Source organism: Juglans regia, chromosome 7 (assembly GCF_001411555.2).
Source record: "Juglans regia cultivar Chandler chromosome 7, Walnut 2.0, whole genome shotgun sequence".
NCBI lineage: Eukaryota > Viridiplantae > Streptophyta > Magnoliopsida > Fagales > Juglandaceae > Juglans > Juglans regia.
In genome coordinates this window covers 17227497-17246707 of record NC_049907.1, presented here as the reverse complement: position 1 = coordinate 17246707, position 19211 = coordinate 17227497, and the positions used below count along the sequence as shown (strand labels likewise).

The following is a 19211-nucleotide window of genomic DNA, read 5'->3' as shown; positions in this document are numbered from 1 at the left end:
TTGTTTCCCTTCCAGAAATGTGTACAAGGACTGTAGGGTGGTGGGTCACGTGGCTCTATATATTTCATTATTTATTTTCCTGCCGTGTACACTAATAGACCACGTTTGCTTAAATCTAGTGGCATCGCCAAGACCCCAACCACCCTACAATATTATTCTATTATATATCACTGTAAATGTGATAGCTGCACTCCAAATTCCAAAATGTCTTCACTTTTCTGTTGTTCCAACAAGGAAAATGTGATTATGTCAAGACAAAACCAAGGAAAATGTGATCATTTTCCCATTTACAGTAACTTTAGGAGTGATAAATGCCTCTTAAATATTATTGCCAACCAGACCCCACACTGAACGTAGCTTGCCATCCCATTCACATTTGCGATATAGCGCATGTACCTGCTTGCTTCACATGCATTCTACCCTTCCATCTCTTTATATTATATCCTATTTGGCACTTTCATAGATGTTATAATTTATTGGAAACCTTACTTGTAATTAATGCTAGAAGTAAATGATATTATCATCCAATCAAATTCCACGAATTCAAGTATATTTTTTTAGAATAATACTAAATACAATTTTAAGGTATACAAGTCTCGCGTATTCATTTCAAAAAAAATGAGTAAATTTGGAATTCATGTGAAAAAATATTCTTTTAACAGTAGATCCCATTTTTTTCAAATTAAGTATACGGGAGGGACTTGCACAACTTAAAATTGTATATAACATTACTTTCTCATTTTGTTTTCATCCAGTGTGATAAAACAAATATATATATTAATCTCATGAATATTCTCTCTCTCTCCAAACTCCTCTTTTTGCACAGATATAAGGAGGGAGCGAGCTTTGTCTCTTAAATAATATTATACATCATATTCTTATTTTATTTTTATCTAACTATATAAAATATGGCACATATATCATCATTAAATGATAAAGAATCATCTAATAAAAAATTATTAAATAATGATAAATATATCACATTTTATATAATAAGATAAAAATAAAATAATAGTATAGTATATAGAATTTTCCGTAACTCCTACCTCTCATATTTCCTTCCCTATCCCATTCCAAGGTTTAGAAGTTAAAAACTACTTTTATAAAGGTTTTATTTGTATATTTTTCTCATATACACTCGAGTCTCACGTGCCATTCAAGAGGCACGAGGGCCTTACCTGGCGGCATCTCCAACTCTCAAATCTTTAAACGTTTCGGAATCAAACCGTGATTACCCCTCCCTAATTTACATGCCAGAGTAGATTTTTTTGTGTTGGGTCTACTCACCTCTCTTTTATTGTTATTAATTTATCAATTCTTCTAGGGAAGTCGGCACTTGCAAATGCATATGGAAAATGGTTGTATTTGACTAACGTGTTACCTACGCTTCACCCTTTAAATTTTATTTTATTTTACTTTCATTGGTTAATATCTTTCTCAAAGCATCTACTTCCAGAACAAAAAAGGAAAGAAAACTTGAGAGGTAAGCTAATATGATTGGTCTTTGTCTTAAACAAATTAATTGCGACAAGTGTAGCACGAGACGGCCCGATAAGGGAATAAAAGCTTTTCTTTTTTAAATTATTCATTTTTTATACCTTTTTAAATATATATATATTTTAAAAATATCTACAACATCATTAAAAAACATTTCTTTAATTATTAAGTTAAAAATTTTTTTATCGAAATCCAGAACCCAACCGTCGGTTAGAGTAGATTTTTCTTAATTGAGTCTGGATCTGATTGCAATTGGAACCCTACTGTCGGTTAGGATAGATTTTTGTTAATTGAGTCTGGATCTGATTGCATTAGTTTGGATCTGGCGACGGCCACTTTATAAAAGTCCCCACCAACTACAAGCACACGTACGTAACCCCCATCTTGAGTATTAATGCACGTCACCGAGAAACAAAAAAATAAAAAACAAAAGGAACTTTAATCATTTTGTTTTCCATAAAAAAAAATTGTAATTAATTCTGATACGGGATATATAAGTTTCAGACACTCATTTTGATATGAGTTGAGTGTACTATAAAATAAAAAATAAAAAATTTATATAAATATTAATTTTGTTTTTTTTTTAAATATACGAGATTTTCGTACTCTAAAATTATATAAATTATTTCATTTTTATAAAGCTGTTATTTTCAAGTGAATGCACATATAACTGCCATTGAAAAATAAGGTGTAATAGAAAAAGGGAGAGCAATTGCGTCTACGTTTTGTTTCGAACTTTCTTCTCCCATTATAGAGATTAGGAACTACATTTCTAACTTTATTGCCTTGAGGGTTACGTCATTTTACTGGGTTGCATGCGGGACAAAACATAGTACTTCCTTTTAGGATTTCCACCAAACCACTGTTTTCTTTTGAAAAGTTATCCAATTAGGATCGCTTTTGAACGAATTAGAGATTAGTATTAAACTTTTATTGCATTTAAAGTGTTGGATAAAACTTTTATTGCAGTACTCGCGTGAGTTTCCCAGCAAAACATTTCAAACTGTATTTTCAGATTGAGTTAGTTACATATAATCTATATACAGTCTGACTGCATGAACAGTATATTTTCTTGATGTAATTTTATATAATTATATTTAAAAAAAAATTATGATAATATTTTTTTTAAATAATATTTTTTTTTTCATTTATCTTTATTCGTTAATAGAACTGTATACACAATCTCTTATTTAAAATTATAAATAAATTTTTTTTTTCAGACTTTTTTATTATTATTTTTTATAAATTATTTTATTACTATTTATAGATAATATAAAATATTATTAACATCCAATCAGAGACTTATAGTGCCCAATCCAACCTTATCGTGCATTCTCACTATCGTAAATCATTTCCTTTCGTTAAATAACATCCATAATTTGTTATCCAACGTATTTTTTATAATTTAAGAAGATTAACATCATCAAATATATCTACGGGGAATAAAAATCTCATATTAAATATTAGAAAAATATTTTATTTATAAAAAAATTTTGTAAAAGTAAACTTAATAACTTATAAAGTGATATAATTTGATGTGATAGGTCAGATTGTAAAATTATTTATATTATAAAATACATTTAACATATTCACATCTATTTATAAGCTTACTATAAATTAACATGATTTGATATGATAAAACAGACAATAAATTTTTTTTTACTATAAAATAAATTTAATATATAATGTAAAATTACTTTTATTTGTAATTTTGTCTTTAAAGAAATGATAATTACAATCGTAAGTATGTAAGCGTCGTGTAATTATTTAAAAAAAAATCAATAAATTCAAATTTGCATGAAAAAAATTAATTTCTTAATATTAGACTCTATTCTTTTTTAAAATAATTACTTGATATATACGCACTTTATGATTATATATAATATTACGTTTTTTTTATAAAATCTTTTTTATCCCGTAGCAATTGCGTCATTCGTGACATTCTCCAGGCCGGTTCACGCGGTTCTATTTGAGCTGGCAAGTGTCGGTTACAAAACCGGTTGTGCCGGCCCAACCGGTGTTTACCTCTCCCAAGTCGACCTGATTATAATCTCCACAACCCAATCCAAAAACCAAAACAATCCAATCCAAACCCTCGCAATATAGCACGTAAAAATTCCTTGACAGAGCAAACAGAAAACGCTACTAATTCAGTTCGCAGAAAATCCCAAACTCGTGCAATTCTCTGAGTCGCAGATCACCCTAGCTGAGATGATCGCTAGCCAGAACATGGTGGCTGAGGCTGAGGTTATCTGCCAACCGAGCCTCCCCGTGCTGGACGTGAAGTATGATCTGCGCGTGGCTACCACCCAAGAACACAACCTTCCGATCGACATGTTGGCCTCCCCTTCTTCTTCTTCGATCTCCGCCGACATGTCACGCTTCGATTCCGTACGTTTCTTGAATTCCAAAAAGCTGTTCTTGTTTTTTGATGTTATGGTTGTCTTGGTTTTATATTTATTTTTTTATCACGGGTCCATTAATCCCTGTAGTTGAAGCCTTATACTTGTGTGCTGGTTTAAGGTTTAAGCACGATTCGTTGCTCGCATACTTTTTATTGGGGGACGATTACAAGATGTCTTATATTCATGGAGCTTGGAGTTCCAAAGTTTTTGGGGTTTTATTTGATGGTTGAGAGAATTGAATTACTTGATTTTATGTTCTAGATTCTGATCCTTTCTCCAAAAATCGAAGCAATCAACTGAGGTTAATTGCAGAAAAAGTTTCAAATTCTTGTTGGTTTTCCGTTGCAGTAACCCGACACAAACTTTTCTTGATCTGCATGATTCTTGATTTGAATCACGATACGGTATCTGGTTCTGTACTTAATTATTTATTTTTGGCCTTGTTTGCTAATCTAAGTTATACATATATAGTTTTTGTAGATTTATGGAAAAAGAACTTTGCCTTCCTAGAAGTTTTAGCATTGGGGAATCCGTTGAATGGTATTAGTACTTTTATGATATCAGGCATCGTTTGTATTCGTAACCCATCTCAACACATCTCAACTCATCTCATCATTACAACTTTTTCAAATTCCTACAAAATATAATAAACAATTCAACTTTTTCAAATTTTAAAACAACTCTTCTAAATTTTCACACAAAATATAATAAATAATTCAACTTTTATTCTACTATTCACAAACCATCTCAACTCATCTCTGAATCCAAACCACTCCTAGCGTCTTTTCCTGCACATTTGGTAACATAAGTGCAGGAAAAGAACAAGGCAATATTTTTATAGCCTTGAAAGAGAATTGTTACAATTGGTGAAATCAGATCAATTTATGTTTCTTTCAATGGATTTGATATGGGGCACTTCTGTTTATGCTTTCTTGTTCAAAGTTATGTCATTTCCTTAACCTTTTTTTTTTTGTTCTTTTACAATTTCCTTGCAATGCATTAAGTAGATACCTTTGTGATTGGCTAACCTTTGTAATTCTTCGATCAGGTGGTTAATTGCTCAGACGCCATTAAAGATGCCGTCATCATAGAAGCTTCTGCCGCAAAGTTTGTTCCAAATATTCGTTCTGGTAGCTATGCTGATATTGGAACAAGGATATCCATGGATGATGAACACATTCGAATTGATGATCTATCTTCCTACATGGGTTCCTTGTTCAGGTGCCATATGCCTAGTGCTTTTTATGCAGTATTTGATGGTCATGGAGGGCCTGATGCAGCTACTTATATTAAGAAAAATGCTATGAGATTATTGTTTGAAGATGCTGATTTGCCACAAACATCTGATATAGATGCCATCTACTTAAAAGAGTTGGAGAATTCTCATCGAAAAGCATTTTTATTGGCAGATCTTGCCTTGGCCAATGAATGCAGTGTTAGCAATTCCTGTGGAACAACAGCACTGACTGCACTAATACTTGGAAGGCATTTACTGGTTGCAAATGCTGGTGACTGTCGAGCGGTACTCTGCCGGAAAGGACTAGCAGTTGAGATGTCTCAAGATCATAAGCCTTCTTATCTTCCAGAACTAAAGCGAGTTGAGGCATTAGGTGGCAAAATCAATGGCGGGTTTCTCAACGGTCTCAGTGTTACCCGAGCCCTTGGAGACTGGGACTTGAAATTTCCACCTGGTTCTGCATCACCTCTCATCGCTGAACCAGATGTTCAGCAGGTTGTGTTAACAGCTGATGATGAGTTCTTGATTATAGGTTGTGATGGGATCTGGGATGTCATGTCTAGCCAGTATGCAGTCAGTTTTGTCCGCCAAGGATTGAGGAAGTATGATGATCCACAGCAGTGTGCCAGGGAACTGGTCATGGAAGCATTACGCTTAAATACAATCGATAATCTCACCGTGATTGTTATCTGCTTATCTTGCCCTTCTCGTCCTAGACGACAACGGTGGAGGCCTTGTTGTCTTTCTGAGGAGGCACTACATAAATTGAAGAGCTTGCTAGAAGGGAACTGAATTTAAAGAATCCATTTTATTTACTGATATTTTAATGAGAAAGGATTTTTTTTCCCCCAGTATCGGCTGTTTCAGATTGTTCAGAAAAAGCGGCCAGCAATTTTGCCGGGGTTGAAAGAGAATTTGGGTTTTGTCCGAACCCTTCAATTGGAAGCTGTGTTTGCCATTGCCAAACATTTTGAATTGGACTCATTAGATGAGGTATATGTCTCATAACAGGATCTCTTATGCAAGAGATTCAGTTTCACAGTTCTAAGCAAATGGACACATGTCAAGTACAAATGTGATAGAAGTGTCATTGATTGTATATTTGTGATATATGTATGTTTCACTGTATATTTAGGTCTCTCTCTCTCTCTCTCTCTCTCTCTATATATATATATATATAGGTTATTTCTCAATAATGCCTTGCTTGCATATCAGCGTATGTGATATATGGATAAAATGTGAGTGGGGCCATCAGTGTGGGTTAAAATATAGCTGAAGTGAAAGTTGCTTTTGGAGGCAAGAGGTTCGTCCATTTGTGATAACGTACTATAACGTTATCTTCCCAAGCTCACCGGATAGAATGAACCCCTGGAATTGGATATGAGCCAAGCTCATCATGTTTCTAGGGAAGCAATCGTAATCGTCGTCCTCCACCAAACATCCAGATGATGATGATGATAAGGTGTGTAAGGCTAACATTCTCTACCATTTCTATATATATATATATTTGTTCCAACATCTCTTAAATAAGAAGAAAATAAAGTTATATTCTTTGAGAAGGAAATGAGAAATTCCCAAAATACATTGCGCTTTCCTTCGTATCTTAATTATTTGGTAACACCGCAGATTTAAACATGTAAGCACACACAATACGACCATTTCTGTATATCATGTCTCGTGCTTACATGTTCCCCAATCCTCATGATCTCATCAGTGGGATATTTATCAACGCTTCAGATTCTTCTCTTCTGTACTGTTTTTTTCAGTCAACGACCCAGATGGAATGCCATTTTTTCACGATTCTCATTCGCTGTAAAGTCAAAAATGGCAAGCGACAGCCCAACATTAGAATGAGCTAATTCTAATTATCATTTCCTTAAAACTTTTCATATATTTATGCAATATGTCTTCAAATAAGGAACATTAACTTATTATACGGACCATAAATTTAATACATACATGCAAATATACTATCACTATGCCAAAGATAAAAAGTAAAATAATATATATTTTTTTTAATTTTAATTCTTATTCTCATTTGACACATAAAAAAGACTTACGTTTAAATGCTAATTAGTTACAAATCAGTGTGTAAAAATACTATTTATTGTAACATTACATTAATCATAATTTTTTTTAAACATACTAATATTTTCTATCAGTATCTGACAATAGATTTCTATCTCAAAGAGTATTATTATATATTAATTAATAATTTGTATAAATTCTAAGTATACAAGTCTCGCATAAGATTTTTATAAAAAAAATCCTATTATAAGAAAAGTGTAAAAAAATATTTTTATTTTCTTCTAATTTTTTATAAAAAAATTAAGTGGGACTTTAACTTTTAAAATTTAGCATTACTCTTTTTATATTTTATATTGAAGTAATATAGCATTAAATCCTTTAATGTATTTTATATCTGTTTGTACGTAGATCAGTTATCCACAAACCGAAGGTGCACCAGATAAAGATCATGCGGAGTGGTATTTATTTTGTTAAAACTGGGTTTTAGAATACTTATTTCTTTTAAGAAAAAAACCGATAAATAATATTAATAATTCGTATTTCGTCGTCCCACAGGCGCATTAGCCAGCCAGAGCCATTGTATTTGGAAGACCCAACAAAGCAAAAGCAGAGCAGACCATACCATACTATATTATACCAAACCCACACCACCTGGCTTCTTGACCGAAAGTTCTCTGAGAGAGAGAGATGGCTCTGGCAAGCTTTGCGAGACGGAGGGCGTACTTGCTCTCAAGGAACCTCTCGAATTCCACCTCCGATGTGTTCAAGTACTCCCACTCCCTCACTGCCTTCTCCAGAGGATTCGCGTCCTCGGGATCTGATGATAACGACGTCGTCGTTATCGGAGGTGGGCCTGGTGGCTACGTCGCCGCCATCAAAGCCGCCCAGCTTGGCCTCAAGACCACCTGTATTGAGAAGCGTGGGACTCTTGGCGGCACCTGCCTCAACGTCGGCTGCATCCCTTCCAAGGTAGGGTTTTTCTTTCTTATTTTCTATTCCTTTTATGTTTTACAATCCTTTCCTTTTGTAATCTCTTTTAACTGCTTCTTTCCCCTCCCCCTTCCCTTTTTCTTTCTCAATTTTATGTATAACGATTGTGTTGTTCGGTTGAATTTAGTGTTTCTGAGATGATGTGGCATCAATATATCTATGTAACCTGAAAACTATAAAGAGAAGTTTTTTAAAATTTAGTGTAATCACATCAACTGTAATTACTTACAAAAAGAAATTAGATAAACCATAATTTATCCTACATTTCTTTGTGCCCTTGTTTTAGTGGATCCACTAAATGATATTGGATATGATGTTTTTGGAAATAGTGTCTAAATAATATTGATTTCCGATTGGAGTGGTTGGGCATTGAAAGTGCTGCAATTTGTAAGCCCCAAAAAACTCCAAAAGGAGGTTCTTCATGGCTTGGGAGAGGCTGTTTTTATATGGTGTAACTTCTTAACATATTAAACAAGTCGTTCTTACTTCCGTTTTCAAGTCCTCTGTTGGTTTTCCAAAAATGGATAACCTACCTGTGCAATCAAGTGCACTATTCAATTAAGCTTACTAAGCGTGCTGTTGAGTGGTAGATATTGTGTTGGACACTCTTACGTTTGCAAGTGTCCACTATAGTGAGAGAGTTTGGTGTCAGAACTTTGCTCAAATAAGGTGTTCCCGCAAGATTCATGGTGGTATAGTTGAATTAATCACACTACTAATTTGTTCCCTGGAAATTGGATTGCTAAGGTTGCTTATTGTACAGTAGGCAGGTCTCTATTCATATTATCTAAGTTACTTATTGCCCAGTAAGGTTTCTTTTTACCTATAAAAAGAACTTATTGCCCAGTAGGGAGTTCTTTATTCATCTCTTTCAGGTAAATAAAACCTTTCTTTTTTGTTTAAAAACCTTTCTTTATTCATCTTCCTATTTTATTTTCTTATTTTCAGGCTCTTCTGCATTCCTCCCACATGTATCATGAAGCCACACATGCATTTGCCAACCATGGAGTGAAGTTTTCTTCTGTTGAGGTTGATTTACCTGCCATGATGGCCCAAAAAGATAAAGCTGTGGCTAATCTTACTCGAGGTATTGAAGGCTTGTTCAAGAAGAACAAGGTGAACTATGTCAAAGGTTATGGCAAGTTCATTTCCCCCTCTGAAGTTTCTGTGGATACCCCTGATGGTGCTACCACCATTGTTAAAGGCAAGAATATCATAGTTGCTACTGGTTCTGATGTCAAATCTTTACCTGGTATCACCATTGATGAGAAGAGAATTGTATCATCAACGGGCGCTTTAGCTTTGTCTGAAATCCCAAAGAAACTTGTGGTCATTGGAGCAGGCTACATCGGCCTAGAGATGGGTTCAGTCTGGGGCCGTATAGGCTCAGAGATAACTGTTGTTGAGTTTGCCCCAGATATTGTCCCAACCATGGATGGGGAAGTTCGTAAGCAATTTCAGCGTTCCCTTGAGAAGCAAGGGATGAAATTCATGCTCAAGACTAAGGTGGTAGGAGTTGATACTTCTGAAAATGGTGTGAAGCTGACCCTTGAACCAGCTGCAGGTGGTGACCAGACCACACTTGAAGCTGATGTTGTTCTTGTCTCTGCTGGCAGAACTCCATTCACAGCTGGACTTGGACTGGACAAAATAGGTGTGGAAACAGATAAGATTGGACGGATTTTAGTCAATGAAAGATTTTCTACAAATGTGCCAGGTGTTTTTGCAATTGGTGATGTAATTCCTGGACCAATGTTAGCCCACAAGGCAGAAGAAGATGGGGTTGCTTGTGTAGAGTTTATAGCTGGTAAGGTAGGTCATGTGGATTATGACAAGGTCCCGGGGGTTGTCTACACTCACCCTGAGGTTGCTTCTGTTGGAAAGACCGAGGAGCAGGTGAAGGCACTTGGTGTTGATTACCGTGTTGGAAAGTTCCCTTTCATGGCGAATAGCAGGGCCAAAGCAATTGATGATGCAGAGGGGTTGGTCAAGATACTGGCTGAAAAGGAGACAGACAAGATATTGGGAGTCCATATTATGGCGCCCAATGCAGGTGAGCTCATTCATGAGGCAGCGATAGCCTTACAGTATGATGCATCAAGTGAGGATATAGCGCGTGTTTGCCATGCGCATCCAACAATGAGCGAGGCATTGAAGGAAGCTGCCATGGCCACTTATGACAAGCCCATTCACATTTAGAAAGTTGTTTATTGTTTTTCTTTTATTTTTTGTTTCAAAGATTTTGGAATGACTGTGAAGACTTTCCATTTTCTGAATCTTCTGCTCGTGGAAGTAGATGAAGTCTCTGAAATAGAAATGAGCTGCTATTTCTCATTGTTACCATGACAGAATAATTTTGTGTTTTAATAACAACATGAGAGGGGTTTGTTGATCCAGTTGGTGTCTGACTGGGGTTACTGCAGGCTTGTTGGATGCGACTTTATTTTGTCTAATTGTTGTATTCGTATATAAATGCATACATTGATGTTTCTGTAAATTATCCTTATTTTTCATAGGTGCAAGCCCGTACAACTTGCCTGGAATTTCCTCTTTCTTATTCATTCAATAAACAGATAAGTATTAGAATCAAAGTGCTGTTTATTTTTATCTGATGTGAATTTTTTCGTTCATGTGCTCTTTATCCCTTTGGTAAATGTTTTTCTTAAAACTTTTCTGTATACTACACACAGGCTTCTATCCATCCATCAAATTATTCTGTCAAAATGTGTGAGAAAAAAATGTGGGAGATGGGAGTTCTAGTTTATACCGATGAAGTTGTTACAATTCTAGAAACTCCTCTTCTTACTCTATTCTGTCAAAAAATAAAAAGAAAATGATCATAGTGTCGTTTCTACATTTTACCTCATTCTTTTGGCATTGGATCTCTAGTTGCTTGCTTTTTTTGGTCAACTTGATTGCTTCGGCTTTCAGATTTTTTCCATGACTGTCTCTGACGACCCAACTTCATTATACTTTCATCATCCTATGATGTGGTATTAGATGATTGGACCTATCATTTGTGAACCTATCATCTAATGCCACATCATGAAATGATGAGAGGATGATAATGAATAGCATTACTCCCCATCAGTACTAATCTTTGGCGTCCTTCCATGTCACTTCTTGTCACTTTATAATGTATTTCTATAATGCTCCCTTTTCATATAACATGATGCTTGTAAGTGGTTTGTTTCTCGCTAGCCTCTAGGTCCGTGGAATTTAGCTTCTTGAAAACTAGTGTTGCTAGCTCCATCTATTTTGTAATTAACGAAATTGACCGTTAAATGAACGTTGGTTCCATGTGTCTCATATTCTAATTGCAATCTACGCCTTCGAGCCTTTAAAAATACCGATTTACCCATTGCATATTTAATCACTATTGAACAAAGCTCGCAGCGGAATGGGAAATGGTAAAATCAAAATCAGAGTTATATTCTAAATTCTAATACCGGAGAAAAAGCAAAGAAAAAAGAAGGAATTCTGAGGGGTTAGGCGAAGGAAACAGCACTTCGGTCTCTGTTTCATAAAGTGGCACTGCATGCTCCAATGTCTTAAAAACAAAGAGACCTACAACCCACCAAATAAAACTAAAATAAGAAGACAAATCTAAATATTTTTTTTTTTAAGTACTAATAAGAGGACAAATATATTTTGCTGATATACGATAAAGCCTATTCAGTTCTCAGAAAGAACATGTAAAATGAAATCCCCATTCCTGTTAGGGTATCTAAAACCTACAGACTTTGCCCAAATGCATCACATCTCCACCAACAATATAAGAGGCCTTCTTTCCTCTTCAACAATATCGAGGGTCTTCTTCCCTCATTAAACAAGGCCGCCAGGAAAATTATAAGGCTATCAGCAACTCCAACCCCCCTACTTATCTTTGTAATCTCTAGAGTGAAATTGCACAAACTCATCAAGAGGGGAGAAACTCAAGAGAGTAAAACAGTCATAGGTCCTCTCGCATATCTGGCTTCCTCCTGGCCTGCAAAGCTAGTCGTGCATCTCTCTCCCGCTCAAACTCCCGGTAATCAGTTCGATGCAAAAATGATACCTTTTCCAAATACTGGTTTGAGCTCTTTTTGTAAGCATCCAACTCATCTTCCAAGCCCTTGTTTTCTTCCTTGAACTCCCCCCAATCCTGTTTTGTCTTGTCAAGCACACTGAGCTTTTGTTTCTTCTTGATTTGTTCAAGCACTGCATCAACAGCAGAAGGTGCAGGACCTTTGGCTTTTTCAGAAGCTTCCTTTGAATCAGCATCGACAAGCTTCTTAACTTCAATTTCTTGGCCAGCAAAGTCCCGAACCTCGGTGATCTATAGAAGGAGATAAATGTGTAAACATATAACTAACGATTGACCATAAACAAAATGGGGGTATTCACCAACGTAACCACCAAAACACACGAAAGAATTTCCCATACTTTCTAGCAATCTATGCCCATGGAAATTGATCTAAATGCACAGGCAGTCTTGGCATAATTTCCAGTGTTTTCGAGCTAATTAGCAGAAGGCCAGAACTGATAGTTAATGTGTTAAAGTCTACCTACTAATTATTTAAACAAAACTACTTATAAAAAAAAAAACTATTTAAACAAAACTGGTTCTCAAAGAAATTAGGAACTAGACTATGAAGCAAAAGTCCACCTTAATATTATCAACACAAACCACACCCATTTGTAGCCACAGTGATTTCACGACTATGAAGGCAATAGGAAATACCAGAACATGAACAAATATCGGAGTAGGCCAATTAAAAAAAAGTTACTAATCAAAGAAGTGCTTACCTCAACTTTCCCCCAGCCAGCTGCGATAGCTGTAGCATCCTTAACAGCAGAAAGTGCAGCAGCAGCAGCAAGCCTCTTGGCCTCATCACTCGTGCTGTCCTGCATGACACTAGGTTCCTTATGTGGTAAAACTTGTCTGAGGGATCCTGTATTTGGTGCCAGTCCCAGATATGCCATCCAATTCTATGAAATAAAAACCAAGCAAAAAGAAATAAACAGATGATCTCTAGGCAGCTATTGGACAAGTAATTCCATTATTGAAAATACTGTCTACGACAGTTCCATTAGAGAGAGCATAATGATACTCTTACAACTATTTTACAACTCATTTATAACCACCCAATGTGATAGTGCCACTTCATTAAAAATACTAAGGTTTTTTTTTTTTTTTTTTTTGAATTTCAAATTTAACATAACTACCCCTCCAAATAAAAGCGAGTTATAAAAAGAGTTGTATATCATTACTCTTAAAAGAATAAAATCCTCACCTTGGAAGAATTCTTTGTTTTCTTACTCTCGGATGGACTACGCTTGTTTGGAAAACTTTTGAGTGTCTTAGTAGGTACGCCTTTATTCATCTGCTCCCACATAGCATCTACCCGAACTTTAATTTCTAGCATTATGAAATGAATACATTGCTTTGTTAAGAATAGCCCTTCACTTCCTGAAGAATACAAAATCATAAATACCAACCATTTTCTTCAGGTTTTGTCTCAGATTTCGAAGTGGGATCAGTTGCTTTTGCAGATTCATTTGATACACCATCCCTTTCATTTAGAGTACCTGAAAAGCAAAATAGAATTGGTTATGAGAGGAAACAAATAACACCCATAATATGCGCGATTGGACTCCTGAATTAATTATTCGGATCATAAAACTCTTATGCAATGAAGATTTTGGATAAGAATGAAATATGCCATTTCCTTTCTAAACATCCAAGATGACAGCAGGTCTAGCAAGGACAAGTACTCATTAGCAATTATTAATAAAAATATATCTAGCTGCTCTTGTATATGTCCGGTGTACACGGGCTATTATTGCCTATCCTTATTATCAATAAAAAAAAATTTACCAATTATAAATATAAAAATATATTTAGTTCATTTTATCATATCACCATTCTTCGGAGGTTTGGATTTAACCAACTGTAGCCTTGTGGGTGTACAATTAACCACATTGTAGAGGAACAAAATGGCTAGAGACTAGAGTCTTCCAATATCTGTAGTTCCAGACAATCACAATTGATGAGTTAAGATTAATTGTAAGCAGATTCCAATTAATGTATAAACATTCACGAAAGCAAACAATCTAGGTGAACATATTCTTCTGATCCAACTACTGCCACTTGAATAGAACCTGAGAGAGATGGTGAATTGATTAGTCTAGGATGTGCCTGCACTAAATAGAAAAGTAACTTAAGTTTCATTCCACTCTTAAACGCCCTCATCTAATTTCCGTACTAACTTTTACGAGAAGACCATTAATCTTTCATAATACAGTAAAATAACTAATATATAATAAGCTGCAGACACAAGAACGCAAACCCTGTATCAAGGATTCGAAAGCAGTTGTAAAGCGAAGTTCTCATTAACTAAAATCGTCCAATGAACTGGTATAATGCAAAAGAAGTTGCAAAATTGACTTCTTTTGCCAAAAAGGAATTCCAATAGTAATATTCTACAATCGTATTACGAAGCCATTGCAATTAATTATCTCTAATATTTTCAGCTTGGGCTAATATCGAGTAAAGGCCCAACTCTATAGCTCATGAAACTTCGGCTACCAAAAGATACAGGAAAAGAAAGAAAAAAAAAAAAATCATCTTGAAGGCAACTCAAAATAAGTGCAATCACGAAAAAAAACCGAGTCTGAGTCGAGTCGCTAAAATTAAACCCGTTTAGCTTAAAATCGTTATGAACGCGATGTATGCATTTTACACGGGGAAAAAAGGATCTCCTAATGTTCCAGGAAAACTTACAGAGCCCGAAAAAAAATTATTGCGTCGGGAGTTTCATAATGAGATATTAAAACCCAAAAAGGAAAATAGAAACTAAAAATATAAAAAGATTAAAAGAAAAAGGTACCTGTTCCTGAGGTGTGGGATCCGTTCGTTGTAGCCATTAAAGAGAGAGTTCATGGAATGGAAGCAATCTCGCTGCTGATTTAGGGGATTTTGTTCTTACTCCGTTCGATCAGTCCGTGATGGGCCATTCCGGGTCGGAGTGATCCGGGCTTTACTCAGTTAGGTTAATTTTGGACCGTGCCCAGCCTGGGCCCTAGTGTAAGTCCAGTCGAAGCGAAATTATAGTACTTAATAAGAAAAATTATACTCATCATCTTCATACTACACACCACATATAATTTTTTTTTTTATTTTTTTCTTTTACTAAATGTGTGGTGTATAGATGATGAGTAAAATAAATCAATTATTTTAGGAATAATAAAATCAAAATAAATTTAAAAAAAATTTAAAAAATAAAATTAAGTATGGTGTGTAATGTGTGAGGATGATGAGTAGTAAAACCAATTTAATAAAGTGATATATTTGTTTGATCTTGATAAAATTAAATTTATAAATTAACATAACTTGATATGTATGTCAAATTATAAAATATATTTTTATTATAAAATAGATTTAATATATCACTTCAGACACATTATTATGTAAGTTTGCTTTTGTAAGATCTATATAGATCTAGTTCTTATCTTCAATAAATAGAATGTTTCAAGATGATAAGTATTCAAAAAATGTCATTTTCTTTACTACTATAAAGTCTTACACCTGAGTGACTATAGTGGATCAAGTCTATTTAAGAAAAGTAATGCTATATATAGTTGTGGAATACAACCACACAATCGTTTTGAAAAAGAGTGGAGTCTACTGTTAAAAAAATATTTTCTTTTCATGTGAGTCTTGTATTTACTCACTTTTTTCAAAAAGATTGCACGACACTTGCACACTCTATGACTGCAAATATCATTTCTCGTTTAAGAATATCCTTTAATGATACTATATGATCATCTTCTTGCATACTATGATGCAAGAAATATGTTTGATCTACAAAATTAAACTTACAAAGTGATGTAGCACAATGTGATATATCATATAGTAAAGCTTTTTTTTTGCTATTAAGTAGATTTGATTTATCATATCAAACTGCGTTATTTTGTAAGATCTATTTACAGACCCAACAATTTTCGTAACGCAATCAAATAAAAGAAAATGGATTAGTTACACTTGAGGCTCGTTTGATTATTAAAAAATATTTCAGAATATCTATGAATAATAGTGAAATGGTTTGTGAATAGTAGTGAAATGATTTGAGTTAAGATATTTTTTTTGAGTTTCAGAAAAGCAATGAGAAAAGGTTGAATAAAATATTATAAAGTTAAAAAATTGTTTGAATTTTATTTTTGAATTTTATTTTTATTTTGAAATTTAAAAAAGTTGTATTGTTTTTTATATTTTGTTTGAAAGTTTGTGAAAATTGTAATGATTAGGTAATTATTAGATACAAAAGTTCAACATTTGAAATTAAAAAATATTTTGTATGTGAGTGATGTTTGGAAATGAAATATTTGAGAATATTTGAGAACAATTGTCTTTCCAAATGAGCCCTTAAAAACTACAAATTATCACCTCTTTTTCAAAATTTTGTGCCTGAACTACAAAATACTTAAATATGCATCCTACATTACTCATATCTTTGACCTTTTTTATGCTCAATTCTGCCAAAGAGGAACTATAAGGAACCAGATCATATGATAAGAAACCAGATCATATGATAAGAAACCAGATCATATAGTGCTGAACCATATCAAAGACTTTTTTTATGGGCAAGGGAAAATATTGTAGGTGTGGCAACGCTCTTCTTTTGGGTTTTATTTTTTATTTGAAAAATATTGTTATTCGTCCTAAATTTAATTGTTCTCAGTCACACTTGTTGATTAACACATTTTAAGTAACTGTCCATTTACATATAGACATTGAAAACCACTTAAAGTATACAATATCAACAAATGTGACTGAAAATGACAAAATGTAAGATGCATTGACCGGGAAAAGCTTCTTTGAATGCATATAAAAGTTCTTTCCATGGTGGGTGGCCATTGGAAGCTGCACATTAGACGAGTGCATGAGCATGGCCTAAGAGATTGCAGTAACTCCAAAAAATCTTTTTATAAAAAGTATATACGAGACTTGCCAATCCTCATTTTGGCCTGAATTGCAGAATTGGTTATGGATGGATTATCAAAACAGAGTAGACCTCTCACACATGTCGCAATCCAAGATTCTTAAAACACTTGTGATTCCTTCAATCTTAATAACGCAGCATGAGCTTCGTCAACCATATATTGTTTGTGGGCAATGACTCGATCTCAAAAGCTGGATGGGCATTCAATCACATTGGTGAAACATATTCAGCCTTTGCAGGTTTTTCTCAATAGACAAATGATTGGGCTCAAAACAAAGTTCAGGTATCTGCAAAGAGTACAGATTTATATTTTATTTCAAACAATATCAATCACCATGGCATAACTAAAATACAGCACAGAAGAGTTCATCAACATCAGTTTCGCATGGCATGTGAGTTCTTCAAATATCACCTATCCATGAAATGGACCTGATTTTACACCCTTATGCATAACAAAGCTCCACTGAAAAGGCAGCATAACAGGATCAAGAATTAATTGCCTTTTCGATTCAGATTTGAACGGTTGTGGGTTTGTAGTCGATTACAAGGACTTTATCCAACTTGGGAAGGAACAAGTTTGAAAATTCAACATGGGCAGGATGAGCTATATACTCAGCAATACCTTCTGTACTCTCGAAAGTAGACTCAAAAACATGAGTGAAGCCTTGATGCAGGCTTTCAATGCTCACATCCCCGCCCCTGTTAGATAAGAAACAAAAAATTGAGGGACAAATTTAGGACTTCCCTATCGATCGATTGACGATTCTTGACAGATTATAAGCAGTGATCCAGGAAAAGCACTAGCCACTCCAGAATGACTAATCAATTTAAAACGAGGAGATATTTACCACCTTATAATCTGCTCATTATGTTCGTATTCTCAATTTGGGACACTGGAATGTCTCAAGACTCAAATAGAAATCAGGGTTCAAAAGCTCTATGTGCCATCATTAATAAGCCCTAATCACCTTCCCACATCAAATTGCGTTCTTCGTACAGTCTGGGACCATAAAATCCAGAAAATGGTTTCGCTCGAAACAATAAAAGAGTCATCTTTGTAAAGATTATGTAACACATTATCTAATGGGGTAAAATCTCTTATCCAACTCCCCCATCTAACTTTTACTTGAAAAATAACACAAGTAGAAAACAAACATGGGATCCAGATCCAAACCAGAACAAATGAAGAAAACTGTATTTTTTTTCCCAGAAGTAGTTGGAAATACTACATCTGAAAGAACATTGTGAGAGTAAATTTACCAGTGGAAGGACTTCAAGGGTTCGACGAGATTGACGAGGTTGGCATAACCCTTGATGAGTTGATCGATCTCGTCCTGTGGCGTTTCATCTTTGAACCTTGCTAATAGAACGTGTTTCACCAATCCCTCCGCTTCCCCCATCTCTCAGACCGACTCTCTACGGATCCTCCCGTTTCTCCTCTTGGAAGTTATATTAAAATAGCCGGTTTGAACTTGATCTGGTTGTTGGGACTTCTGCCAGCTCTTCTGGTGACGATGCGAGATTGTGGGAGGAGCATCTATTCGAAAATAGTTCCTCTTCGGAACAGCCCATCTGCACTTAGCAGAATAACAGCCCCCAATTATAATTAGACACGTAGAAAGAAGGCTAAATGCACAATACAGAAGCACACACCTGATTACAGCCCGTACCCCTTCTTTTGAAACCCCTTCTCATTGGGAACAGCACGTACCCGTTCCCCGTATCACAGCTCCATGAACGACGGCAATTGTGAGAAATGTTTGGACGTCGCCACCACCAAGCTCCATCCCCGCCACCAAGATCTGTCGCCCACCACAGTAGCGTCGCCCTGCCACCAAGCTCTGTTGCCCACCAAAAGTTGTCTTCATAGTTTTAACACACTCGGCGTCGCCCACCACAGTATAAATCATTGCGCCGCCACCAAGCTCCATCACCCACCAAGCCATCGCCCACCACAGTTCCTGTCGCCCATTCAATGGTTTGATTTTCACCACTTTGTAATTATTATAGTATGCTTGTAATCTGGGTAATATGTCGGTATTGTGTTGACCATCACATCCACGGAGGCTT

General features: G+C 35.2%; 4 protein-coding genes across 6 annotated transcripts; 2 read left to right on the top strand and 2 right to left on the bottom strand.

Annotated features, from left to right (window-relative positions):
- Positions 1 to 3428: 3428 nt before the first annotated feature.
- LOC108986182 (probable protein phosphatase 2C 47) lies at positions 3429 to 6273 on the top strand. Its single transcript, XM_018958709.2, has 2 exons — positions 3429 to 3888; positions 4951 to 6273. The coding sequence occupies exons 1-2, from the start codon at positions 3709 to 3711 to the stop codon at positions 5929 to 5931; spliced, it is 1161 nt and encodes a 386-aa protein (XP_018814254.2). The 5' UTR covers positions 3429 to 3708; the 3' UTR covers positions 5932 to 6273.
- Positions 6274 to 6531: 258 nt separating this feature from the next.
- Positions 6532 to 10654, top strand: LOC108986181 (dihydrolipoyl dehydrogenase 1, mitochondrial). 2 transcript variants are annotated; one of them, XM_035692619.1, is made up of 3 exons: positions 6532 to 6601; positions 7723 to 8136; positions 9106 to 10654. In XM_035692619.1, the coding sequence occupies exons 2-3, from the start codon at positions 7855 to 7857 to the stop codon at positions 10354 to 10356; spliced, it is 1533 nt and encodes a 510-aa protein (XP_035548512.1). In that variant the 5' UTR covers positions 6532 to 6601; positions 7723 to 7854; the 3' UTR covers positions 10357 to 10654. The 2 variants fall into 2 exon arrangements, with proteins under 2 accessions (XP_035548512.1, XP_018814251.1); XM_018958706.2 differs by lacking the exon at positions 6532 to 6601 and having other exon boundaries at positions 7717 to 8136.
- A 991-nt stretch (positions 10655 to 11645) lies between these two features.
- LOC108986183 (craniofacial development protein 1) lies at positions 11646 to 15121 on the bottom strand. 2 transcript variants are annotated; one of them, XM_018958712.2, is made up of 5 exons: positions 15030 to 15121; positions 13639 to 13728; positions 13434 to 13558; positions 12946 to 13128; positions 11646 to 12475 (listed from the first exon to the last, which is right to left on the bottom strand). In XM_018958712.2, exons 1-5 carry the CDS (start codon positions 15064 to 15066, stop codon positions 12110 to 12112), a joined length of 801 nt encoding a protein of 266 aa, XP_018814257.1. In that variant the 5' UTR covers positions 15067 to 15121; the 3' UTR covers positions 11646 to 12109. The 2 variants fall into 2 exon arrangements, with proteins under 2 accessions (XP_018814257.1, XP_035548611.1); XM_035692718.1 differs by having other exon boundaries at positions 13639 to 14301; positions 15030 to 15090.
- A 2102-nt stretch (positions 15122 to 17223) lies between these two features.
- Positions 17224 to 18701, bottom strand: LOC108986184 (stress-response A/B barrel domain-containing protein HS1-like). The gene is made up of 2 exons (XM_018958713.2): positions 18402 to 18701; positions 17224 to 17840 (listed from the first exon to the last, which is right to left on the bottom strand). Exons 1-2 carry the CDS (start codon positions 18539 to 18541, stop codon positions 17651 to 17653), a joined length of 330 nt encoding a protein of 109 aa, XP_018814258.1. The 5' UTR covers positions 18542 to 18701; the 3' UTR covers positions 17224 to 17650.
- Between the last annotated feature and the right edge of the window lie 510 nt (positions 18702 to 19211).